Source organism: Schistocerca piceifrons, chromosome 5 (assembly GCF_021461385.2).
Source record: "Schistocerca piceifrons isolate TAMUIC-IGC-003096 chromosome 5, iqSchPice1.1, whole genome shotgun sequence".
Classification (NCBI taxonomy): domain Eukaryota; kingdom Metazoa; phylum Arthropoda; class Insecta; order Orthoptera; family Acrididae; genus Schistocerca; species Schistocerca piceifrons.
In genome coordinates, this window is record NC_060142.1 from 158,465,520 (window position 1) to 158,488,225 (window position 22,706).

General features: G+C 38.8%; 1 protein-coding gene across 4 annotated transcripts in view; it reads left to right on the forward strand.

Annotated features, from left to right (window-relative positions):
• The window catches only part of LOC124797977 (speckle targeted PIP5K1A-regulated poly(A) polymerase-like), a 254,563-nt gene that overhangs the window by 158,886 nt on the left and 72,971 nt on the right, over nucleotides 1-22,706 (forward strand). For all 4 annotated transcript variants that reach the window (XM_047261151.1, XM_047261150.1, XM_047261152.1 and 1 more), the window contains one exon: nucleotides 11,284-11,567. In XM_047261151.1, the coding sequence (XP_047117107.1) occupies nucleotides 11,284-11,567 (284 nt within the window). The remainder of the gene's footprint in view (nucleotides 1-11,283; nucleotides 11,568-22,706) is intronic.

Consider the following 22,706-nt stretch of genomic DNA (forward strand, 5'->3'; position numbering starts at 1 on the left):
TGCAGCAGAGTGAGCTCACCTGTGTCGTATTCCTATTCTGTCACACCACCTAAAGAAAAGACCACAACGCACTCAGTGTGTCATCACCCAGAGTGGGCCAGGCTAGACAAGGCACTGCCCTGACAGAATTGAGGCACATACTCTGCACTCTTTCTCAAGCAGATTTGCAGAATCTATATGGTAAAAAAGAAAAAAAATGCTTCACTTTGAAATGTCCATTGTTTTGTTAATGGTTGTAGTTATTGTAATACTTCCTACATAAATAACAAATTCGAAAATGTTGCATTGAGAAATAGGGATCACTGTGATTGTGTGTTTGGTGTGTATTACAGTATAGTTTGCTGTGAATGAAACTTAGCTAAGATATTTAATTTTTCTTTAGACTTTGGAGGAGGTCTCTATCGGTCTGCAATCTTGAGATAATGTATTTCAAGTAGCATGTTCACTTCTGATCACATGAGTGTGGGAATGAAATATTCGTAACATCCCTTATATCTCATAAACCGTTTGAGATATTGAAACGTGATTTTGGCCAATGATAGCATGCAAAGGACAGTGTGTTTTGCCATGTGGTTAACAAACAGAAATTTATTTACAGCAGTGTAGCAGAAGGTGCAGTTTTTATTTTATTTTTTCCAGCCAGTACTGTAATTTTGAGTCAGGTACAGCTAGTGAAAAGAGAATTTGCTAGTATGAAAAACATTAAATTTTTTCTGTTATTACTGTAAACTGATACAATGAGATTTTCCATAAGCTATTGACCTCCCTTGTCACCAGTTCCTGTTTCAGGATTTTGTCACAGCAGCTACTGAGCGTGATTTTGCACAAATTATTCTGTGTTTTGGCAAAAGAAGCAAAATTAAACCCGTTGTGAAAAGAAATCAGTCATTAATTGATGCTTTTTGAAATAAGAAATTGGTAACATCTCACACAAAAATAAAATGCTTGTTCTGTTGCAGTTTTGGTAGAATCATGTAACCTATCAAATTTTTAATAGTAAACAGCTGCAACTGAAACTTACCAAAGGATTTCTTACTGTTCTTCATCTTTTTGTTCCTGTACCCTTCAAAGTGCAGTGGTGGATGTCTTTACCTTAATTATTTTGTGATGTGTTAGAGATAAATTGTATATATTTATAACATGTTTTAACTTTAATGAATTGTCTCAAGCATTTCATAAAGTAATGACTATCTTGTTCTTCTAACATTATTAAGCTCAGGTAAACAGGCATTGAATAAGTTATTTATTTATTTATTGTTCTGGTGATCCATGTTGTGACAGTATCACAGGATATGGATTGTGTCAGAAATCTGTGGTAGCACATAAAAACAAAACAAAATGATTTCATGTTACGGTAAATAGTAGCTTAGGTTCTTCTACAGAAAATCAATTTTGAGAGATAAATAAATATTACAAAATAATAATTGTTACAGAAAATAAATATTGCAAAATATGTCTTCACAATAAAGAATAGTCAGGATTACAAATGTAGATTTGGGCATATATTTGCACTTAACAATACAAGAAATGCTAAACACTGTAGTTCAGGAACTCTTCTAGCATATAAAATGATCCTTGTTATAGGAACTGCCTTATAGTTTGTTTAAACAAGAGCTCATCTTCTACTGAGCACTTAATTCTTGAAGGGTGGGTGTTAAAAATCTTATAGCCAGTGAAATGGACTCCTTTCTGTACCATACTTATATTTGCCTGTTCATAGTGGATATCATGTTTTCTTCTTGTCTTGTGACTATGATACTCACTATTCAGTTTAAAAATGGATTTCTCTTTCCTTAGGAAGCACATCAAAGAGAATATATATTGCACAGTGGATGTAAGGATTCCAAGTTTCTTAAAAAGATTCCTGCATGTGGCTCTACGATGGACTCCACACATGATCCTCATGGCTCTTTTTTGTGCACACAGCACTTTTTTAGCCAGTGACTGATTACCCCAAAATATAATTTCATATGCCATAATAGCATGAAAATAACCATAATAGGCTGACTTCATGGTTTCCATACTTCTGTAAGAAGAAATAATGTGTAATGCATAAGTTGCTGAACTCAATATTTTGCATAGATCCAGGATGTGGTTTGACCAGTTCCGTTTGCTGTCAATATGCAAGCCTAGGTATTTTGAGGTATCACACTGGCTATCACCTGCTCACCAATTTTTACTACTATTTCTTCATCTTTGAATGTTGTGTGGAACTGAATGTAGTTTGTTTTAGTGTAATGTAAAGAAAGCCCATTAATGTTAAACCAATTCACTGTTTCACTTAAAACCTTATTTGCTGTTTCATCAAGTTTATTTACTGAATTATCAATAAGTACTGTAGTGTCATCAGCAAAAGTGGTGAATCTACACTATTCCGTACAGAAAGGCAGATCACTTATAAAGGTAATAAAAAGTAGGGGGCCCAGAACTGAGGCTTGGGGCACTCCACATGTGATGGTATCTCATTTTGAAGATAATGGGACTCCATTTTGATTATCCACTACAACTTTCTGCTTCCTATTTGACAGGTACGAGTCAAGCCATTTCCCTGATGAACCACTTATACCGAGATGTGCAGCTTTTCGTAAAAGAATCTGGTGACTGACACAGTTGAACATTTTTGTTAGATCACGAAAAGTCCCAACCACCTTCAGTTTTTTGTTGTACATTCCAAGACTTTGCCAGCAAAAGCAAATATTGCATCTTCTGTTGACAAACCTTTCTGAAATCCAAATTGACTTTCACTATGGATATTTTAATCACTGAGATGCTTAGCTATCCTGGCATGCATTACTTTCTCTAAAATCTTTGAAAAACTTGTCAGTAGTGATATTAGCCAATAGTTAGCAGCTGTCTTATCTCCCTTCTTGTTGTTTGTTGTTGTGGTCTTCAGTCCTGAGACTGGTTTGATGCAGCTCTCCATGCTACTCTATCCTGTGCAAGCTTTTTCATCTCCCAGTACCTACTGCAACCTACATCCTTCTGAATCTGCTTAGTGTATTCATCTCTTGGTCTCCCTCTACGATTTTTACCCTCCACGCTGCCCTCCAATACTAAATTGGTGATCCCTTCATGCCTCAGAACATGTCCTACCAACCGATCCCTTCTTCTGGTCAAGTTGTGCCACAAACTTCTCTTCTCCCCAATCCTATTCAATACTTCCTCATTAGTTATGTGATCTACCCATCTAATCTTCAGCATTCTTCTGTAGCACCACATTTCAAAAGCTTCTATTCTCTTCTTGTCCAAACTATTTATCGTCCATGTTTCACTTCCATACATGGCTACACTCCATACGAATACTTTCAGAAATGACTTCCTGACACTTAAATCTATACTCGATGTTAACAAATTTCTCTTCTTCAGAAACGCTTTCCTTGCCATTGCCAGCCTACATTTTATATCCTCTCTACTTCGACCATCATCAGTTATTTTGCTCCCCAAATAGCAAAACTCCTTTACTACTTTAAGTGTCTCATTTCCTAATCTAATTCCCTCAGCATCACCCGACTTAATTAGACTACATTCCATTATCCTTGTTTTGCTTTGGTTGATGTTCATCTTATATCCTCCTTTCAAGACACTGTCCATTCCATTCAACTGCTCTTCCAAGTCCTTTGCTGTCTCTGACAGAATTACAATGTCATCGGCGAACCTCAAAGTTTTTATTTCTTCTCCATGAATTTTAATACCTACTCCGAATTTTTCTTTTGTTTCCTTTACTGCTTGCTCAATATACAGATTGAACAACATCGGGGAGAGGCTACAACCCTGTCTTACTCCCTTCCCAACCACTGCTTCCCTTTCATGTCCCTCGACTCTTATAACTGCCATCTGGTTTCTGTACAAATTGTAAATAGCCTTTCGCTCCCTGTATTTTACCCCTGCCACCTTTAGAATTTGAAAGAGAGTATTCCAGTCAACATTGTCAAAAGCTTTCTCTAAGTCTACAAATGCTAGAAACGTAGGTTTGCCTTTCCTTAATCTTTCTTCTAAGATAAGTCGTAAGGTCAGTATTGCCTCACGTGTTCCAGTGTTTCTACGGAATCCAAACTGATCTTCCCCGAGGTTGGCTTCTACTAGTTTTTCCATTCGTCTGTAAAGAATTCGTGTTAGTATTTTGCAGCTGTGACTTATTAAGCTGATAGTTCGGTAATTTTCACATCTGTCAACACCTGCTTTCTTTGGGATTGGAATTATTATATTCTTCTTGAAGTCTGAGGGTATTTCGCCTGTTTCATACATCTTGCTCACCAGATGGTAGAGTTTTGTCAGGACTGGCTCTCCCACGGCCGTCAGTAGTTCCAATGGAATATTGTCTACTCGGGGGGCCTTGTTTCGACTCAGGTCTTTCAGTGCTCTGTCAAACTCTTCACGCAGTATCGTATCTCCCATTTCATCTTCATCTACATCCTCTTCCATTTCCATAATATTGTCCTCAAGTACATCGCCCTTGTATAGACCCTCTATATACTCCTTCCACCTTTCTGCTTTCCCTTCTTTGCTTAGAACTGTGTTTCCATCTGAGCTCTTGATATTCATACAAGTCGTTCTCTTATCTCCAAAGGTCTCTTTAATTTTCCTGTAGGCGGTATCTATCTTACCCCTAGTGAGATAGGCCTCTACATCCTTACATTTGTCCTCTAGCCATCCCTGCTTAGCCATTTTGCACTTCCTGTCGATCTCATTTTTGAGACGTTTGTATTCCTTTTTGCCTGTTTCACTTACTGCATTTTTATATTTTCTCCTTTCATCAATTAAATTCAATATTTCTTCTGTTAGTTACGGATTTCTATTAGCCCTCGTCTTTTTACCTACTTGATCCTCTGCTGCCTTCACTACTTCATCCCTCACAGCTACCCATTCTTCTTCTACTGTATTTATTTCCCCCATTCCTATCAATTGCTCCCTTATGCTCTCCCTGAATCTCTGTACAACCTCTGGTTCTTTTAGTTTATCCAGGTCCCATCTCCTTAAATTCCCACCTTTTTGCAGTTTCTTCAGTTTTAATCTACAGGTCATAACCAATAGATTGTGGTCAGAGTCCACATCTGCCCCTGGAAATGTCTTACAATTTAAAACCTGGTTCCTAAATCTCTGTCTTACCATTATATAATCTATCTGATACCTTTTAGTATCTCCAGGGTTCTTCCATGTATACAACCTTCTTTCATGATTCTTAAACCAAGTGTTAGTTATGATTATGTTGTGCTCTGTGCAAAATTCGACCAGGCGGCTTCCTCTTTCATTTCTGTCCCCCAATCCATATTCACCTACTATGTTTCCTTCTCTCCCTTTTCCTACACTCGAATTCCAGTCACCCATGACTATTAAATTTTCGTCTCCCTTCACAATCTGAATAATTTCTTTTATTTCATCATACATTTCTTCAATTTCTTCGTCATCTGCAGAGCTAGTTGGCATATAAACTTGTACTACTGTAGTAGGCGTGGGCTTCGTATCTATCTTGGCCACAATAATGCGTTCACTATGCTGTTTGTAGTAGCTTACCCGCATTCCTATTTTCCTATTCATTATTAAACCTACTCCTGCATTACCCCTATTTGATTTTGTGTTTATAACCCTGTAGTCACCTGACCAGAAGTCTTGTTCCTCCTGCCACCGAACTTCACTAATTCCCACTATATCTAACTTCAACCTATCCATTTCCCTTTTTAAATTTTCTAACCTACCTGCCCGATTAAGGGATCTGACATTCCACGCTCCGATCCGTAGAACGCCAGTTTTCTTTCTCCTGATAACGACATCCTCTTGAGTAGTCCCCGCCCGGAGATCCGAATGGGGGACTATTTTACCTCCGGAATATTTTACCCAAGAGGACGCCATCATCATGTAGTCATACAGTAAAGCTGCATGCCCTTCTTATGCAGTGGTTTTACAACTGCATACTTAAGCCTTTCAGGAACTGTTCCTTACTTAAGCAATGCATCAAAAATGTGGCAAAGGACTATACTTATGTGGCTGCAGCAGCATTTTAATAATTTGTTAGAAATACTGTCAATCCCAGCAGAGTTTTTACTTTTCAGAGATTCAGTGACTCTTTCAGTGACTGTTGTTACCTCCATGTGTTGTACTGAGCTAGGTACTCTGGCTTCAAAAGATTTGTGGGTTGGTTCATGGAGCCTTGTAAACCTATTTCTTCTGTTACTGTTAAAAAATGTTTGTTTAATGTTTCTGCAACTATTTTTGGATTGCTAACAAGATGACCCTCACTTTTTGTTTGGATATTTTCACTAAAACTTGTATTTTTTCGTTTGTTTCCTTCTTTACAAAATTCCAAATAGTTTTTACTTTATTGCTCGAGTAATCAATTTCTGTCTTCAAGCACATGTTCTTTGCTGCTTGTGTGGTCTTACTCAGAACTTTATTGTAAAGTTTATAGTGCATACTCCTACTGGGATCATTTAATCTCTTGGCTGCTGCATATAGTTCTCTTCTTGTTTTACAATAAATATTGATGCCTTTAGTAATCCAAGGTTTGTTTCCAGATTTTAACAGGTTTTCTCACAGACTTTTTTGGAAAGATTTCTTCAAAAATACTTGTAACTTCATTGATAAATACACTCCTGGAAATGGAAAAAAGAACACATGGACACCGGTGTGTCAGACCCACCATACTTGCTCCGGACACTGCGAGAGGGCTGTACAAGCAATGATCACACGCACGGCACAGCGGACACACCAGGAACCGCAGTGTTGGCCGTCGAATGGCGCTAGCTGCGCAGCATTTGTGCATCGTCGCCGTCAGTGTCAGCCAGTTTGCCGTGGCATACGGAGCTCCATCGCAGTCTTTAACACTGGTAGCATGCCGCGACAGTGTGGACGTGAACCGTATGTGCAGTTGACGGACTTTGACCGAGGGCGTATAGTGGGCATGCGGGAGGCCGGGTGGACGTACCGCCGAATTGCTCAACACGTGGGGCGTGAGGTCTCCACAGTACATCGATGTTGTCGCCAGTGGACGGCGGAAGGTGCACGTGCCCGTCGACCTGGGACCGGACCGCAGCGACGCACGGATGCACGCCAAGACCGTAGGATCCTACGCAGTGCCATAGGGGACCGCACCGCCACTTCCCAGCAAATTAGGGACACTGTTGCTCCTGAGGTATCGGCGAGGACCATTCGCAACCGTCTCCATGAAGCTGGGCTACGGTCCCGCACACCGTTAGGCCGTCTTCCGCTCACGCCCCAACATCGTGCAGCCCGCCTCCAGTGGTGTCGCGACAGGCGTGAATGGAGGGACGAATGGAGACGTGTCGTCTTCAGCGATGAGAGTCGCTTCTGCCTTGGTGCCAATGATGGTCGTATGCGTGTTTGGCGCCGTGCAGGTGAGCGCCACAATCAGGACTGCATACGACCGAGGCACACAGGGCCAACACCCGGCATCATGGTGTGGGGAGCGATATCCTACACTGGCCGTACACCACTGGTAATCGTCGAGGGGACACTGAATAGTGCACGGTACATCCAAACCGTCATCGAACCCATCGTTCTACCATTCCTAGACCGGCAAGGGAACTTGCTGTTCCAACAGGACAATGCACGTCCGCATGTATCCCGTGCCACCCAACGTGCTCTAGAAGGTATAAGTCAACTACCATGGCCAGCAAGATCTCCGGATCTGTCCCCCATTGAGCATGTTTGGGACTGGATGAAGCGTCGTCTCACGCGGTCTGCACGTCCAGCACGAACGCTGGTCGAAGTGAGGCGCCAGGTGGAAATGGCATGGCAAGCCGTTCCACAGGACTACATCCAGCATCTCTACGATCGTCTCCATGGGAGAATAGCAGCCTGCATTGCTGCAAAAGGTGGATATACACTGTACTAGTGCCGACATTGTGCATGCTCTGTTGCCTGTGTCTATGTGCCCGTGGTTCTGTCAGTGTGATCATGTGATGTATCTGACCCCAGGAATGTGTCAATAAAGTTTCCCCTTCCTGGGACAATGAATTCACGGTGTTCTTATTTCAATTTCCAGGAGTGTATATTAAATTTTGAGTTAACATCAATTGCAGCATACACAGGAGACCAGTCCACTAGCTGTAATTGCTTATTAAAGCCGGCAATGGTGTGTTCTTTTATAATCCAAAAGTTTTTCCAAATGAAATTTTCTTTCCTTTGTACATTTATTTGGTTTAGAGTGAGGAATTGCCTTCATGATCAGGAGGCAATTTATAATATTTTTCACAGTTAAATTATTGTAAGTAACCGTATATACAAGTACATTATCTATTAAAGTGCTAGAACTGGCTGTTACTCTAGTTGCAGTGTCCACCATTGGTACTAATTTGTAACAGTACATCAGGTGTTCGAAGTCCATTTTGTTTCTATTTTCTGTTAAGAAGTCCACATCGAAGTCACCCACAATAATGATTGATTTAGTTTTCCTGCGTAGGTGGGACAGAAGTAATTTTTTTTTGTCTCAGAAATACATTCAGATTTCCAACAGGTGCCCTGTAAATAGCCAGCACAATAACTGTTGCACTCTCTGCTGTTAACTCAATGCCACACACCTCAAAATGCTGTTCATCACAGTATTTGCTTAAATCTAGAGATTTATACACTACAATGTTCTTTACAAATATTACAACTCCACCTTTTGTCATAATACATCTACAGTAATGTGAGCTAAACTAAAGTTCTCAATTTGTAGCATGTGGATTCACTCATAACATGATGTTCTGAGAAACACAGTTTATCAGGCTCACTTTCACACTCGTCTTTTAAATTTATTAGTAACTGGTCTATTTTATTCTTGAGACTACATATATTTTGGTGGAATAAAGAAAAAGTTTGAGTTTTGCTCACCCCTGGATTTTCATGATGTTTGTTAGGAGTGGCTTTTTCCAGTGCACTAGTTGATGGTATTGCTTAAGGTGAACACATGAGAGAGATGTTTCACACTATTTGGAATCCTTTTCTCTCGTGTTATTCACCATAAAAAATGCTGAATTTGCTTTCTGTTGCTTGTAGGATGGGCAACAGTTTATGCTGCATGTGTCGATGTTTCAGCTGTTGGTCCTGCCACTTATGATTCTGCTGCTTTTGATGATGCTGCTTCTTCTGCTGCAGAGACTGGTCCCATGCCAGGACACGGAATTTTGCTGTTCACTCTCTCTCTTTTCACGATGATTTCATTTATCATTTTAAACACAAAGTTTTTTCCTTTGTAATTTAGAGGCATTCCATGTTTGGTATGCTGACATCTGTCCAATTTGCTATATCTGATAGAACAATTCTGTGTTTTTTGTGTGGACTAGAACTGACCCAGTAAAACTCTTTCATAACTCTGAAGTGGTGAAAAAGCTGATGACTTGCAGAAAAAATTTATGTTTTTCATACTAACAAATTCCCTTTTCACTAGATGTGAATAACTTTTCAAATGGTTTGAAAGAAAATGAAATATACACTTTTCTTGAGACTGGAGATAGACAGAGACCTCCTCCCAAGTCTAAAGAAAAATTCAGCATCTTAACTAAATTTCGTTTGCAGCAACATACGATGTAACAATATACACCAAGTGCAGAATCATGTTGTTGTTGTGGTCTTCAGTCCTGAGACTGGTTTGTTGCAGCTCTCCATGCTACTCTATCCTGTGCAAGCTTCTTCATCTCCCAGTACCTACTGCAGCCTACATCCTTCTGAATCTGCTTAGTGTATTCATCTCTTGGTCTCCCTGTACGATTTTTACCCTCCACGCTGCCCTCCAATATTAAATTGGTGATCCCTTGATGCCTCAGAACATGTCCTACCAACCGATCCCTTCTTCTAGTCAAGCTGTGCCACAAGCTCCTCTTCTCCCCAATTCTATTCAATACCTCCTCATTAGTTATGTGATCTACCCATCTAATCTTCAGCATTCTTCTATTGCACCACATTTCGAAAGCTTCTATTCTCATCTTGCCTAAACTATTTATCGTCCATGTTTCACTTCCATACATGGCTACACTCCATACAAATACTTTAAGAAACGACTTCCTGACATTTAAATCTATACTCGATGTTAACAAATTTTTCTTCTTCAGAAACGCTTTCCTTGCCATTGCCAGTCTACATTTTATATCCTCTCTACTTCGACCACCATCAGTTATTTTGCTCCCAAATAGCAAAACTCCTTTACTACTTTAAGTGTCTCATTTCCTAATCTAATTCCCTCAGCATCACCCGACTTAATTCGACTACATTCTTAGTGTCACCTATTTTTTATTGCTGTGTTTTCATACAGGGTGTTTATAAATGAACATCGGGGTTTTAACGCTTTATAATATTTATTACATTAAACTTACAGTTATAAATGATATGTCAAATGAAAGAGCAACTCAAACAGTTGTGTTTGGCACCAGTGCGCATGTGCAACGCGCAATGTTTCCGCACCATGAATTAAGAAACCGGATTGAAACAGCTGTTGCTACCATCACTGAAGACACACTTATCAAAGTTTGGGAAGAACTCGGCTATAGACTTTATGTGTGCCGTGTGACAGATGTTGCTCACATTGAACACTTACAAGGTTCTTGGTAAAATTGTTTGAGTTGCTCTTTCATTTGACATATCATTTATAACCATAAGTTTAATATAATAAATATTAAAAGGTGTTAAAACCCCGATATTCATTTATAAACACCCTGTATTTGTTATATGTATAGGAAATATCACAAAAACTGTGACCATTAATGATATGATGGGCATTTCACCATGAAGCTGACATATATGGCTACAAGTAATGTAGAAATCAAGTTTTTTTTACTGAATATATTCTGTAAAATCATTTGAGAAAGATTGCAAGGCATGTGCCTTGATTCTGCCTATGCAGCACCTCACCAAGCCTGGCCTGTTCTGGGTGATGTCTCACTGAGCCTTCTGTTTAGGTGTTGGTGATTCTGTGCACTTCCTGCCACTTCCTCCTAGCTGTCAGCCATAGTACCTTCCAAACCTCCTTCCCCTCTCCACATCTCCTTTCTTCTGTCATCCACTCCACTCTCAGTACAGTCACTCACCCCACTGAGCTGCAAAGACAGTATGAGGTAAACTGCTGGTACAATAGCTATGTAGTTTTATTTGTGTGTATTTTCTGTTACTAGTTGGCCCTAAGGGAGGACATTGTCCGAAAGATTAGCTGCATTTGCAGTCCTGTATATGTGCATATCAACCACTCAACACCTCCACTATATGATGAGTTGTTATGTTTACTGATTCTGTTATTGAGTTATTGTTCATTTGGAAACTTTCTCATGGAATTTTTGTTTTACCTTTTTTTAACAGATATTATAGTGAAACTGATTTAACATATCAAGTGATATGCCCATGGGTTGGCCATCTGGTACCATGTGAAGCATTTTCTGAAACATTGAAGGTCACAATTCCAGATGAGGTCAAGCATATCAGAAATTTATTATCCATGCACAACAATTCTCTTGAGATTAATACTCCTCTGGTAGTGCAAGACCCATATGAAATGAACCGAAATGTTACAGAGAGGGTGAAAGATAAAGATTTTACTTTCTTCAGACTCTGTTGTGGAGAAGCAGTTAAAATCTTAAGGGAAGGTAAGTTCCACCAGTTTTATTGGATTTTTTAATATGGAACCTTCAGCATGTGCCTCCTTTTGCTATTAGATCATTTTACATTTTTATACTCCACGTATTTCACCATAATTAGAACAAAAATGGGATACTGGAAACAATTTTGTTGGATATAATGAATATGGCATGCCACACCCAAGGGAAGAAAAATTCACGTGTTTTCTTCTTTAATCAGTGTTAAAATGTTGGCTGAACCACCATTCACAGTGCAAAGGCCCAAAAATTGATGCGCTTCAAAGGATTTCAGTGTATTTTCTGCCAATTTTGATGTTTCCTGCTAGTGTTGATAATATTTTTTTGCAAATTTTGGTGTTATTTCTTGCCAGTTTTGGCATTAGTTTCTGACAGTTTATTTTTTAAGTACTGTATGTTCTTTATTGTTGTCTTATTTCATTGTTTTTCAGTGGCACAATTAAAATGAAAATAACTGCATTAATTTCTTTTTATTTATTGACATCACACATCACATTTATTTACATTTAAAAAAGAAATCAATTATATTAGACATATTAAATCTAATCAATCAAAGAAAAAAATAGCTTTGCTACCTTGTTTGTTGTTGTCTTCAGTCTGAAGACTGGTTTAATGCAGCTCTCCACACTGCTCTATCTTGTGCAAGCCTCTTCATCTCTGAATAACTACTGCAACGCACACCAGCTTGAACCTGCTTGTTGTACTCGTCTCTTGCCTCCCTTTGCAATGTTTACCCTCCACACTTCCCTCTAGCAGTAGACTGACAATTCCTTGATGTCTCAGAATGTGTCCTATCAAGCAATCCCTTCTTTTTGTCGAGTTATGCCACAAATTTCATTTCTTCCCAATTACTTTCAGTACCTCCTATAGAGCTCTACTCGAGCACAACATTTCAAAAGCTTCTGTTCCCTTCTTATCTGAACAGTTTATTGTCAGTGTTTCACTCCAGACAAATGGCTTCAGAAAAGACTTACTAACACTGAAATTTATATTCACTGTTAACAGATTTTCCTTCTTCAGAAACACCTTTTTTGCCATTGCCATTCTTAACTTTATATCCTTTCTACTTTGGCCTTCATCAGTTATTTCACTGCCCAAATAACAAAACTCATGTGCTACTTTTAGTGTTTCATTTCCTAATTCCTTCAGCATCACCTGATTTAATTTGACTATTTTCCATTATCCTTCTTTTGCTTGTGTTAGTGTCCGTCTTATATCTTTGTTTCAAGACATTGTCCATTCTGGTCAACATTCCTTCTACAAACTTGTCTTTGTCTTGCTTTATTGCTTGCTCAATGAACATATTGAATAACATAGATGATAGGCTGCAAGTCAGTCTCACTCCCTTTTGAACATCTGCCTCCCTTTCATGCTCTTTGACTCCTTTAACTGCTGTCTGGTTTCTGTATAAGTTGTACATAACATTTTGCTTCCTGTATTTTACCTCTGCTACATTCAGAATTTCAAAGAGTGTATTCCAGTCAACATTGTCAAAAGCTTTCTGTAAGTCAACATTGTCAAAAGCTTCCTGTAAGTCTACAAAAGCTGTAAACATAGATTTGCCTTTCTTTATTCTCTCTGCTAAGGGAAGTTGTGGTATTGCCTCGTGTGTTGCAACATTTCTCCAGAATCCAAAATGCTCTTCCCCAAGGTCTGCTTCTACAAATTTTTCCAGTTTTCTGTAAATAATTCATGTCAGTATTTTCCAACCAGGCCTCATTAAACTTATAGAACAATAGAAAGTCCAAGATGAAATTACAGCAATGTGAAAGGGATAAATTGCTATTCGCCACATAGAGGAGGCATTGAGTCTCAGACAGACACAATGAAAAACTGCTGCTGAACTATTAATTTTTGGACAAAGAAAGTCCTCCTTCAGAAACAGAATTAATCAGTAGTATTCTCACTTGTCAGTACTTGCCTTCTTTGGAATTGGAATTATTATATACTTTATGAAGACGGAGGGTATTTTAGCTGTCTCATACACCTTGCACACCTGGTGGAATAATTTGGTCATAACTGGTTCTGCCAAGGATGTCAGTAGTTCTGAAGTAATGATCTGTCAAATAATTCTTGCAGTATCCTATCTCCAAACTCATCTTCATCTACTTTCTCTTCCCTTCCTATAACTTCACTTTTATAGCCCTTCTATATATTCCTTCCAACTTTCAGCTTTCCATGTTTTGCTTTATACTGGTTTCCCATTTGATCTCTTGATTTTCATACAGGCGTCTCCTTTTCTCCAAAGGCCTCTTTAATTTCCCTGTTGGCAGTATCTTGTTATATAAGCTTCTAAAGACTTAACATTTGCCCTCTAGCCATTTCTGCTTAGCCTTTTGCACTTTCTTTCAGGCTCATTTTTAGATTTTTTTATTACTTTTAACCTGCTTCATTTTTATGTTTTCTCTCCTCGTCAGTTAAATTTAATAGCTTCTCTGATAGCCAGGGATTTTTACTAGACCTTGTCTTCTTACCTATTTGATCCTCTGCTGCCTTCACTATTTCATCTCTCAAAGCTATCCATTTGTCTTCTACTGTATTCCTTTCCCCTGTTTCAATCAATCATTGCCTAATGCTCCTTTTGAGACACTCAACAACCTCAGGTTCTTTCATCATATTCAGGTTCTGTCCCCCTGATTTCCTTAGTTCTTAAGTTTTAACCTACAGTTCATAACAAATAAATCATGGTTGGAATTCACATCTGCCCCTGGAAATCTGTGTGAAATCTTCCAGTGTATCCAGGTCCCTTTCACATATACCACTGTCTTTTGTGAGTTTCAAACCAGGTGTTAGCAATTAATAAATTATGCTCTGTGCAAAATTCTACCAGCTGGCTTCCTCTGTGATTCCTTTCACCCGGCCCGTATTCTCCTGCTATTTTTCTTACTCCTTTTCCTACAACCAAATTCCAGTCACTTATCACAATTAAATTTTTCTGTCCCTTAACGATCCGAATAATTTAAACAATGAAATTTCAGGTAGAAAAACTGATAACTTATCATCAGGCCCTGAAATGAAGGACATTCTATGTGAGATCCTTCCCACCCCTCCTAAAATGATGTTCTGTCACCCCCTCAACCTCCACAACATCCTAGTCCATTCTTATGCCACTCCGAAACCCAGCCCCTTGTGACGAAGATCATATCCCTGCGGAAGACCACCATGGTGAACAACCTCCACCAAACTTTGGCCAAGAGCAACATAGACCGCCCTGTGGCACAACATGCAGCTGAACATAAATAAAATGCTTGATTTCAGTGGCTGCTTCACTACTGGAGCCATCTGGATTCTCCCCTCCACCACCAGATTTTCTGAACTGCGCAGATGGCAGTTATTTTTGTAACGCATTCTCCACTCCTGCCTCAATATATGGTAACTTACTGTCTCCACACCCTCCACTCAGCAGTTTCTACCCTGTCTGTCCTGTATCATATTGTTCCCATTCTCATCTCTCAACCTGTTTATTTGCTGCCCTCTGCCAACGCTCCGCCCTTCTGTGTCCGTACCTCTCCTTTTTCGCCCCCCCCCCCCCCCTGCACACACACACACACACACACACACACACACACACACACACACACAAACCTGTACTATCCCTTCCCGTTGCCCACCCCTTCCAGATTGCTGCTCCCATTCCACATGATAGTTGCATTGCATTCTGGCCCATACTATTGAAGTTGGCGGTCGTGTGCATGAGATGTGCTTGCTTGTGTGTATGAATGGTTCGTGTTTCTCTTTTACTGATGAAGGCTGTGGCTGAAAGCATTGTGTAAGTGTCTTTTAATTGCATCTGTCTGCAAATTAATAACTATCTGAATAATTTCTTTTGTCTGATAATACATTCTTTCAATCTCTCCATCATCTGTGGAACAAGTTGGCGTATAAACTTGTACTACTGTTTTGGGTGTTGGCTTTATGTCTACCTTAGCTACAATAATGTATTCATTGTGCTGTTCATAATAGCTTAATCACATTCCTGCTTTCTTGTTCATTATTAGTTCTACTACTGCATTATACCTCTATAAGATTTTGTTTTTAAAACCCTGTACACACCTGACCAGAAGTCCTGGTTCATCCTGCCAACAAACTTCATTAAACTGCTCTATATCTGACTTGAACTTATCTGTTTCCCTTTTTAAATTTTCTGAGCTACCAGTGCTACTAAGGGATCTAACATTTCACACTTTGATCTGTAGAAGGCCAGTTGTGTTTTGCCTGATGACATAACTTCAAAGTTCTCTTCTGAGACATTATGCTGCTGATCCATCATAGTGTGAAAACAGCCATCTGGAGTCTAAATTAGAACATGGAATACAAACTCCCTTCAGCACATCACCGGACATTTGTATGTGTCCACATGTCCTGCAGATATGGAAAAGTGCTCTTCCACTAATTTATAAAGGGATTTGTATCCTTTCAGAGTACCTTACATGGCTTAGATTTTGTATTCGGTATACACATTACAGATTATCTTCCTGATTTAATCACCAAAGATTCAGTTGCCCACAATAATGAAGCGGTCCTCACTTTTAGCTTGGACTGTATGTAATATTTTTATCTGACAGCATAACATTATTGGGGAATTGTGGTGTTGGCAACTTACGCTGCTACTAGAATAGAGATTGTTGGAATTAGGGTATTGTCATTTGATGTCACAGCCAGAGCCTTACACAATTTCAATATTCATTAAAACTATCAGTTACCAATATTAATAAATTTCTGCCCTCATATTTATGACATTTTTACACAGGAACAGGGAAAAATGCCAAATTCTGCTACAAAAATACCAATTTTGGGTTATGTGACAGTATGTCAGCAGATGGCACATACTTGAAAAGGTAAAAAGATCTGTGTGCACAGCCTTAGACATATTATGAATTCATAACACCGATAATAATAATAACAATGAAATAATAATAATAAAAATAACATTCCGTTCAAAAATTACCTCATTTTGAAATTTTAATAAATGGCAAGAGAAAAAGAAGATGACAGCCATGGCCTCTAAGTAAAAACCGTCGTTCCATCCCCTTGGAATTACCCGAGAAAATAGTGGTTAACACATGTCAGATTTCTTGGATCAGCTCAGCAATCGCGTACTGATTTTACATGAGCAACTTCCATACTTCTCAACGCATTTACTGACTATTTAGTGACTTAGCAGTTAGCATGTCAATGACACAGTATGTCAGCATAAGAGACTCCAGTTTATTGAATTGAGACATACACTAGCATGGGAAATCAACATTATGATGGATGTAATGGCTTGTTTTTGGCTTTAAAAAATATTCTTGCCCCAATATATTATTTCATATCATATCAAAGAATGATAGTATGTGATGTTAATAAGTTTCAGAAAATCAGTGATGTACATAAGTACAGCTAACTCTCATATTTACGTTGTGCAAACTTTATGGATTATTACATTGATCTCCACCTAAAGTTAAAAATAGTTCATTGCTATTCATTTTTATGCGAAGTAAATGAATTTGATGCTTTTAATGTTCTTTTACTAGTTAGCTCTCATTCCTTTGAAAAAACATGAATTAATTTTATGATAGAGGGTAATTTTGCAGTGTTGATTATTTTTTTATTGTTACAGATAAATTCTGTTAACACTGGGTATGCCATGTTTTCTTCTTGTAGCAGACATTATTTTTACATAAATGTTGCTTCTTGTTCTTAGACAACCTATCTTCTCTTCTTTCTCAGTAATTTTTGTGTTCGAAGCTAAATTTGGGCAGGTAAAAAAGAAATCAAGTACAAACATTTACTTATCTTCATGGGTGCAAAAGATACAATCTAAATTTCCTTGATCAAATTTATTTTGTTTACACTTTAGTTTAATTCAACTTCAAGGTGCCACATAAAGCTGTTAACAGCGTGGATAACTTTTGCTATATGTGCAGTGAAGAGACGTGTGCTTCTCAGAAACGTGAATTGACTCCATTAATACAGACAGCAAATTACCATTACTTCCACTGTACAGTAGATGAGGATAAATCGTAGGCCCAAATATTTGTTGTAATTCATTTGCAGTAAATTTCTGTTGCTGGTTAAGTAAAACAGTAAAGTCAGTGTCATTCATGGTTGCCATGACATGCCAAGGTCCTTCAAATAATGTTAGTGATTGTTATTTTTACACGGTGCTTCCTCTTAAATGTGGGATGTCAAGAAAGGAAAAGCAAACCATCACATATCCGACTTTGACATCAGTTACATGACCAGTACCACATGGAGAAGGTCTGCTCTTTCCTATCCCTCTGGAACATTATGTCCTAGATTCTGATGAAGACATCAAAGGTGAATGCAAACAACAGCCTGAGTCTTTACAGCTAGATCCAGATTACACACCAGAATGAATCTCACACAGTAGGCCACACAAAGTTTCTCAAGAAGAACTTATATCCAGCAAGGAAGTAACCTTCCATTTATCTGGAAAGGTCAGCTGCCACATTGTGAGAGTTTGGGCACTGAAAACCCTCATGAAATTATGCCACATCAACGAGGTTCGCTAAAGGTTAATGTTTTCTGTGCAGTGTCTCAGATGAAGTTGCATGGGCCATTTTTCTTGTGTGAGAAGGCTGTTATGGGTACTTCATACCTTGATATGATGCAGTAGTGGTTGTTTCCACAACTGACTGCCGATTTCATTTTCCAGCAAGACAGGGAATCCCCTCATTAGAGCATCCATGTCCGTTGCTACCTAAAGGACAGGACAAGCTTCCATATCGCTGGATTGGACATAGTGGTGAAAATGAAGTAACTCTGTTCCCTTGCACAGCACCCTCCTCAGCCAAGTTGCCTGGCATAATGCCTGTGATTTCTTTTGGGGGTACATTAAGGACCATGTTTACATACCTCCACTGCCAAGAAAACTGTAAGAGCTCAGAGATTGCATCATTGTTACTGCAGTAACCATTGTCAGGATGGTGCTAATATGAGATATAGAATGAACTTTGCTGCTGCTTGGACATGTATTGTTTGACAGGGGCACTCATAGAACATTTGTAGAGTGCAAAATGCAAACCTGGTGATTTTACAGTTCTAATCATATATTAGTCATATTTATACAAGTAGTGCTTTGGAAAATTTATACAAAGAGTGCTTTGGAAAATATTGAGCTTTGTAAATGGGTGAATCATTTTATGTCAGCACAACAGACAGGGCTGTTTCATCTGTAACGCATTTGCCTGCTACAGACTCATGACATTAGTTTGAATACAAACACAATGCAATGCTGCACTCACATACCAAATAGCTTGAAGGTAAAATGGGAATGGTCCAATCTGACTTGTTAAAATTTATCCAATTTTTTTCACACACAAAGAGGACACTAAAATGAATTTACTCTTTCTGCTGCCAAAGCACTGCTTATCTGCTTATGACAGCCGTTGTTTTGCCTAGGCTGTAAATCAGCAAATGACCAGAAACAACCATAATAAGAGCATAGCAGGACATAGCACAAAAATACAGAGTACACACACAGGAATTTTAAGTATCTGAACTGTACCAAAAATGCCAAATACCATTAATTTCTCCCAAGAGCATTGGGACAGCTCAGAGAGCACATCATTGCTGCTGCAGTGACCATTCATATCAGCAGCTAAAGGAAACAAGTGTGAGTAAGACACTTACACTGAGGGTTCCATACAAACTTAATTACGTATGTATACAGTTCATTCATCCTGGGAATCGAAAATCTCAATGACTTTTGCCTGTTATTGACATCGATACTGGCAAGAATTCCAAGACCGTATGAAAATATCTGACTAGTATTTTATCCGTATTCAGCCACTGTATTTGTGTTTATCGTAATAAATAGCAACCAGATCCAGAAAAGAAATTTTATTTCCTTAAGGAAATAAAGTTTCTTTTGGGGAACTGGTTGCTGATTATTTCAATAAATTCTTCAGACTAGCCTGGACATACAAAAAGAAGCAAACAGGGGATTTCAGTTTATATTAGAGAGGGAGAAGATTTAAGAAAACATTTTTATTTACTTGCTAAAACATGACTACAATCTACATTTTATATTTGCATGCAGTAATGTTCGTCTATTACGCTTTTGATGGATGATGATGATGCAATGTATGTTCAAATGGCCAAAGATATTTTTATGTGATGTAATTAAAATTTAAGAAGTTTCACATTTTTTACTTTATTTGTACTGTGAAATCTTACTCCTTGCCGAATTTTATGATTCTAGGTGAACAGGAAATACCCTATAGGTTTTATAGATTGCAAGTATCTAAGTATGTGACACAAATGACCAAAACTTTTGATTGCATTGACTTAGAAGCTTTAATTTTTCTATGCCACCAAGGCACCATACAACCTAGTATACAACATAAATCTGAACTTGATATGCCTAACTGTCCCAGACAAAAAGGGTCTTAACAGACAGATGGACAAACAGACAGGCGTATAAAATAAAAAAATAAGACAAAAAACAATTTTTTTGTGTTATATAATTACTGAATAACATTTTTCAGATTTTTTTCCTTTACTTGTACCATGAAACCTTGCTTCTTGCCAAATTTCGTGATTCTAGGTCAACGGGAAGCACCTCATAAATTTGATGAGTGGGTTATCGAGTATCAAATTATATGATATTTGACTATCTTTTGATTGAACGACTTAGAAGCTTAAAATTTATACGTCTTCAAGGGACCATAGACCTTAATATGTGACATAAATTTGAACTTGATATATCCACTCATTCCTGAGAATAATGGTTCTTAACAGTCAGACAGACAGACAGACGGACAACAGCAAAGCGATCATATAAGGGTTCTGTTTTTACAGATGAAGGCATGGAGCCGCAAATAAGATCATGGTGACGTCACGCTACAGATGACTTCCAGCAATCAGGGTTTTAATATAATGAAAAAACTATTTCTTACACATACATCATCTAATCACAATTCCTGTAGCAGAGTTCATAAAACAATTTTTTAATATTGCACGTTTTAGTAACAATAGAACAGTCCCTTGTTTACTACCTGTTGTTGTCACAAAAATGCAAAGTATCTACTGAATGATGAAAACAAACATTTTCCTTGCACAAGGCCCACCTAAGAAAAGAAAAGGTAATGTATTCAGGAACTTCACGGTAGTTGCTAGTTTTATGTGGACAGGTTTTGGATTGAGGACATAGGCTATATACTTGTTAAAACTGACAATGAGATACAAAATGCTATACTGTGAAAAATGTCTGATATTGTTTTATTTCATGTAATTGGATCCAACAACAATAGCAAGGCATTGAAACCAGTAGGTAAATTGTTTCTCTCATCTTGTTTCCCCAGACAAATAATTTTAAACAAGAATTGGATACACACCAATATGTGCTGTTTTGTTTTCTTTCTTGCAGTCACTTTCCATTTTGGAAACTGTTAGGGAATTCAATGTTGCGAGATCCACAGTGTCCAGAGGTGTGCTGATAATAATGTCATGTAGAGGAAGGTGTTAGCAGATGAATGGCGAACACTGACTTCACTTAACACATACAGGAGTGCGGAGCAAATTGCCTCCGGCCAGAACACAAATTGTATATGTACAGCTAAAGAACATTCCAGTACAATGATTTTTCCCATTTCTGGATACTCCTAGAAAGTACTCTAACCGTATATAGAAATTAAAATTTTTCAGTTCAGGTGAGTTTTGAACTCACGACCCTCCATGCAACAATCTAGTACCATAACCACCACACTACAGTGACTGCGCTACTTGGCTTCTTCTGCGACATTGCTCCCTTCTTAAGAGAACAGCGTCTTGGTATTACTTCCTCCTAGTCCGGGAACGAGTCATCGGTCCTGCATACTCCGACTCCCGATGCCTGGCGGTGATCTTCTTAGAACTTCCCCTTGTTGCTGGTTCTTCATTACCTTTCTGCTTGTTGCCTGTTGCTGGAGCTTAGAATTTACCCTGGGTTGCAGGATCCTTATAGGGCTTCATTCGAAGGACGTGGACCATATCTCTGATCTTTTGTCACCTTTTGTCGGGGTCGAAATCTTCAACTTCGTAAGTAACATCAGACAACTATCTTACAACCTTATAAGGTCCAAAGTAGTGCCTGAGGAGGCTATCAGAGAGACCAACCTTGCAAACAGGAGTGAAGATCCAGACGAGGTCACCAGGCTGGTAAACAACAGGGCAGTGGCTCGTGTCATACCTTCGGCTATTGTTTTCTTGAGCCTGCAGCGTGCAGAGTAGAGCCAACTGCTGAGCTTCCTCAGTTGTGGTTAACACCTGGCCGATGTACTCGTCGTCCACGTCATCAGGATATAACAGAAACACAGTGTCCATCATCATCGTCGCCTCATGCCCATGCACCAGGAAAAATGGCGTAAATCCTGTGGTGTCTTGTTGGGTGGTATTGTAGGCAAACGTCACGAAAGGTAGCAGCTCATCCCAGTTGCTCTGCTCAACATTGATGAACATTGATAGCATGTCAGCCAAGTTCTTATTAAGGCATTCAGTAAGCCCATTAGTTTGCGAATGCTAGGCAGGCGTCATGTGATGAGTAATGTTGCAGCGACGGCACAAGATTTGATTGAAATATTTTCCCTCCATCCGTAATTAACGACCTTGGGGCACTGTGTTTTAATACAGTGTCTTCCACAATGAATGTGGCTACCTCGAATGCTTCAGCTCTTTTCACGGCTTTTGTAATGGCATAGCATGTCAGATAATCAGTGAAAACAATAATCCATCTATTGCAACTAGCAGATGTTGGAAATCATTCGAGGAGGTCAATTCCAACATGCTGGATAGGCGTTTCGGCTGGTGGAATTGGTATGAGTTGGCCAGGTGGTTTCTGAGGACCTGCCTTTCTTCTCTGGCACTCTCAACAGTGCGACACATGGTCACGGACACTCCTAATTAAACTTGGCCAGAAAAATCTCTTGCGGATCCTATCGAATGTCTTAGTAAATCCTAAATGTGCAGCCTCATGTTTGTCTTGAAATTTCCGTAGAACATCTAAGCGCATTTGTTTAGGAATCACTGGTAGCCACCTCTTTCGTCTTGTGTCAAGTTTTTCTTGCAAATTAATCCATCAACTACCTTAAATTGTCATTTCACATCCTCTGACCAATTTAAGGCAAGCATAATTTGAGATATCTT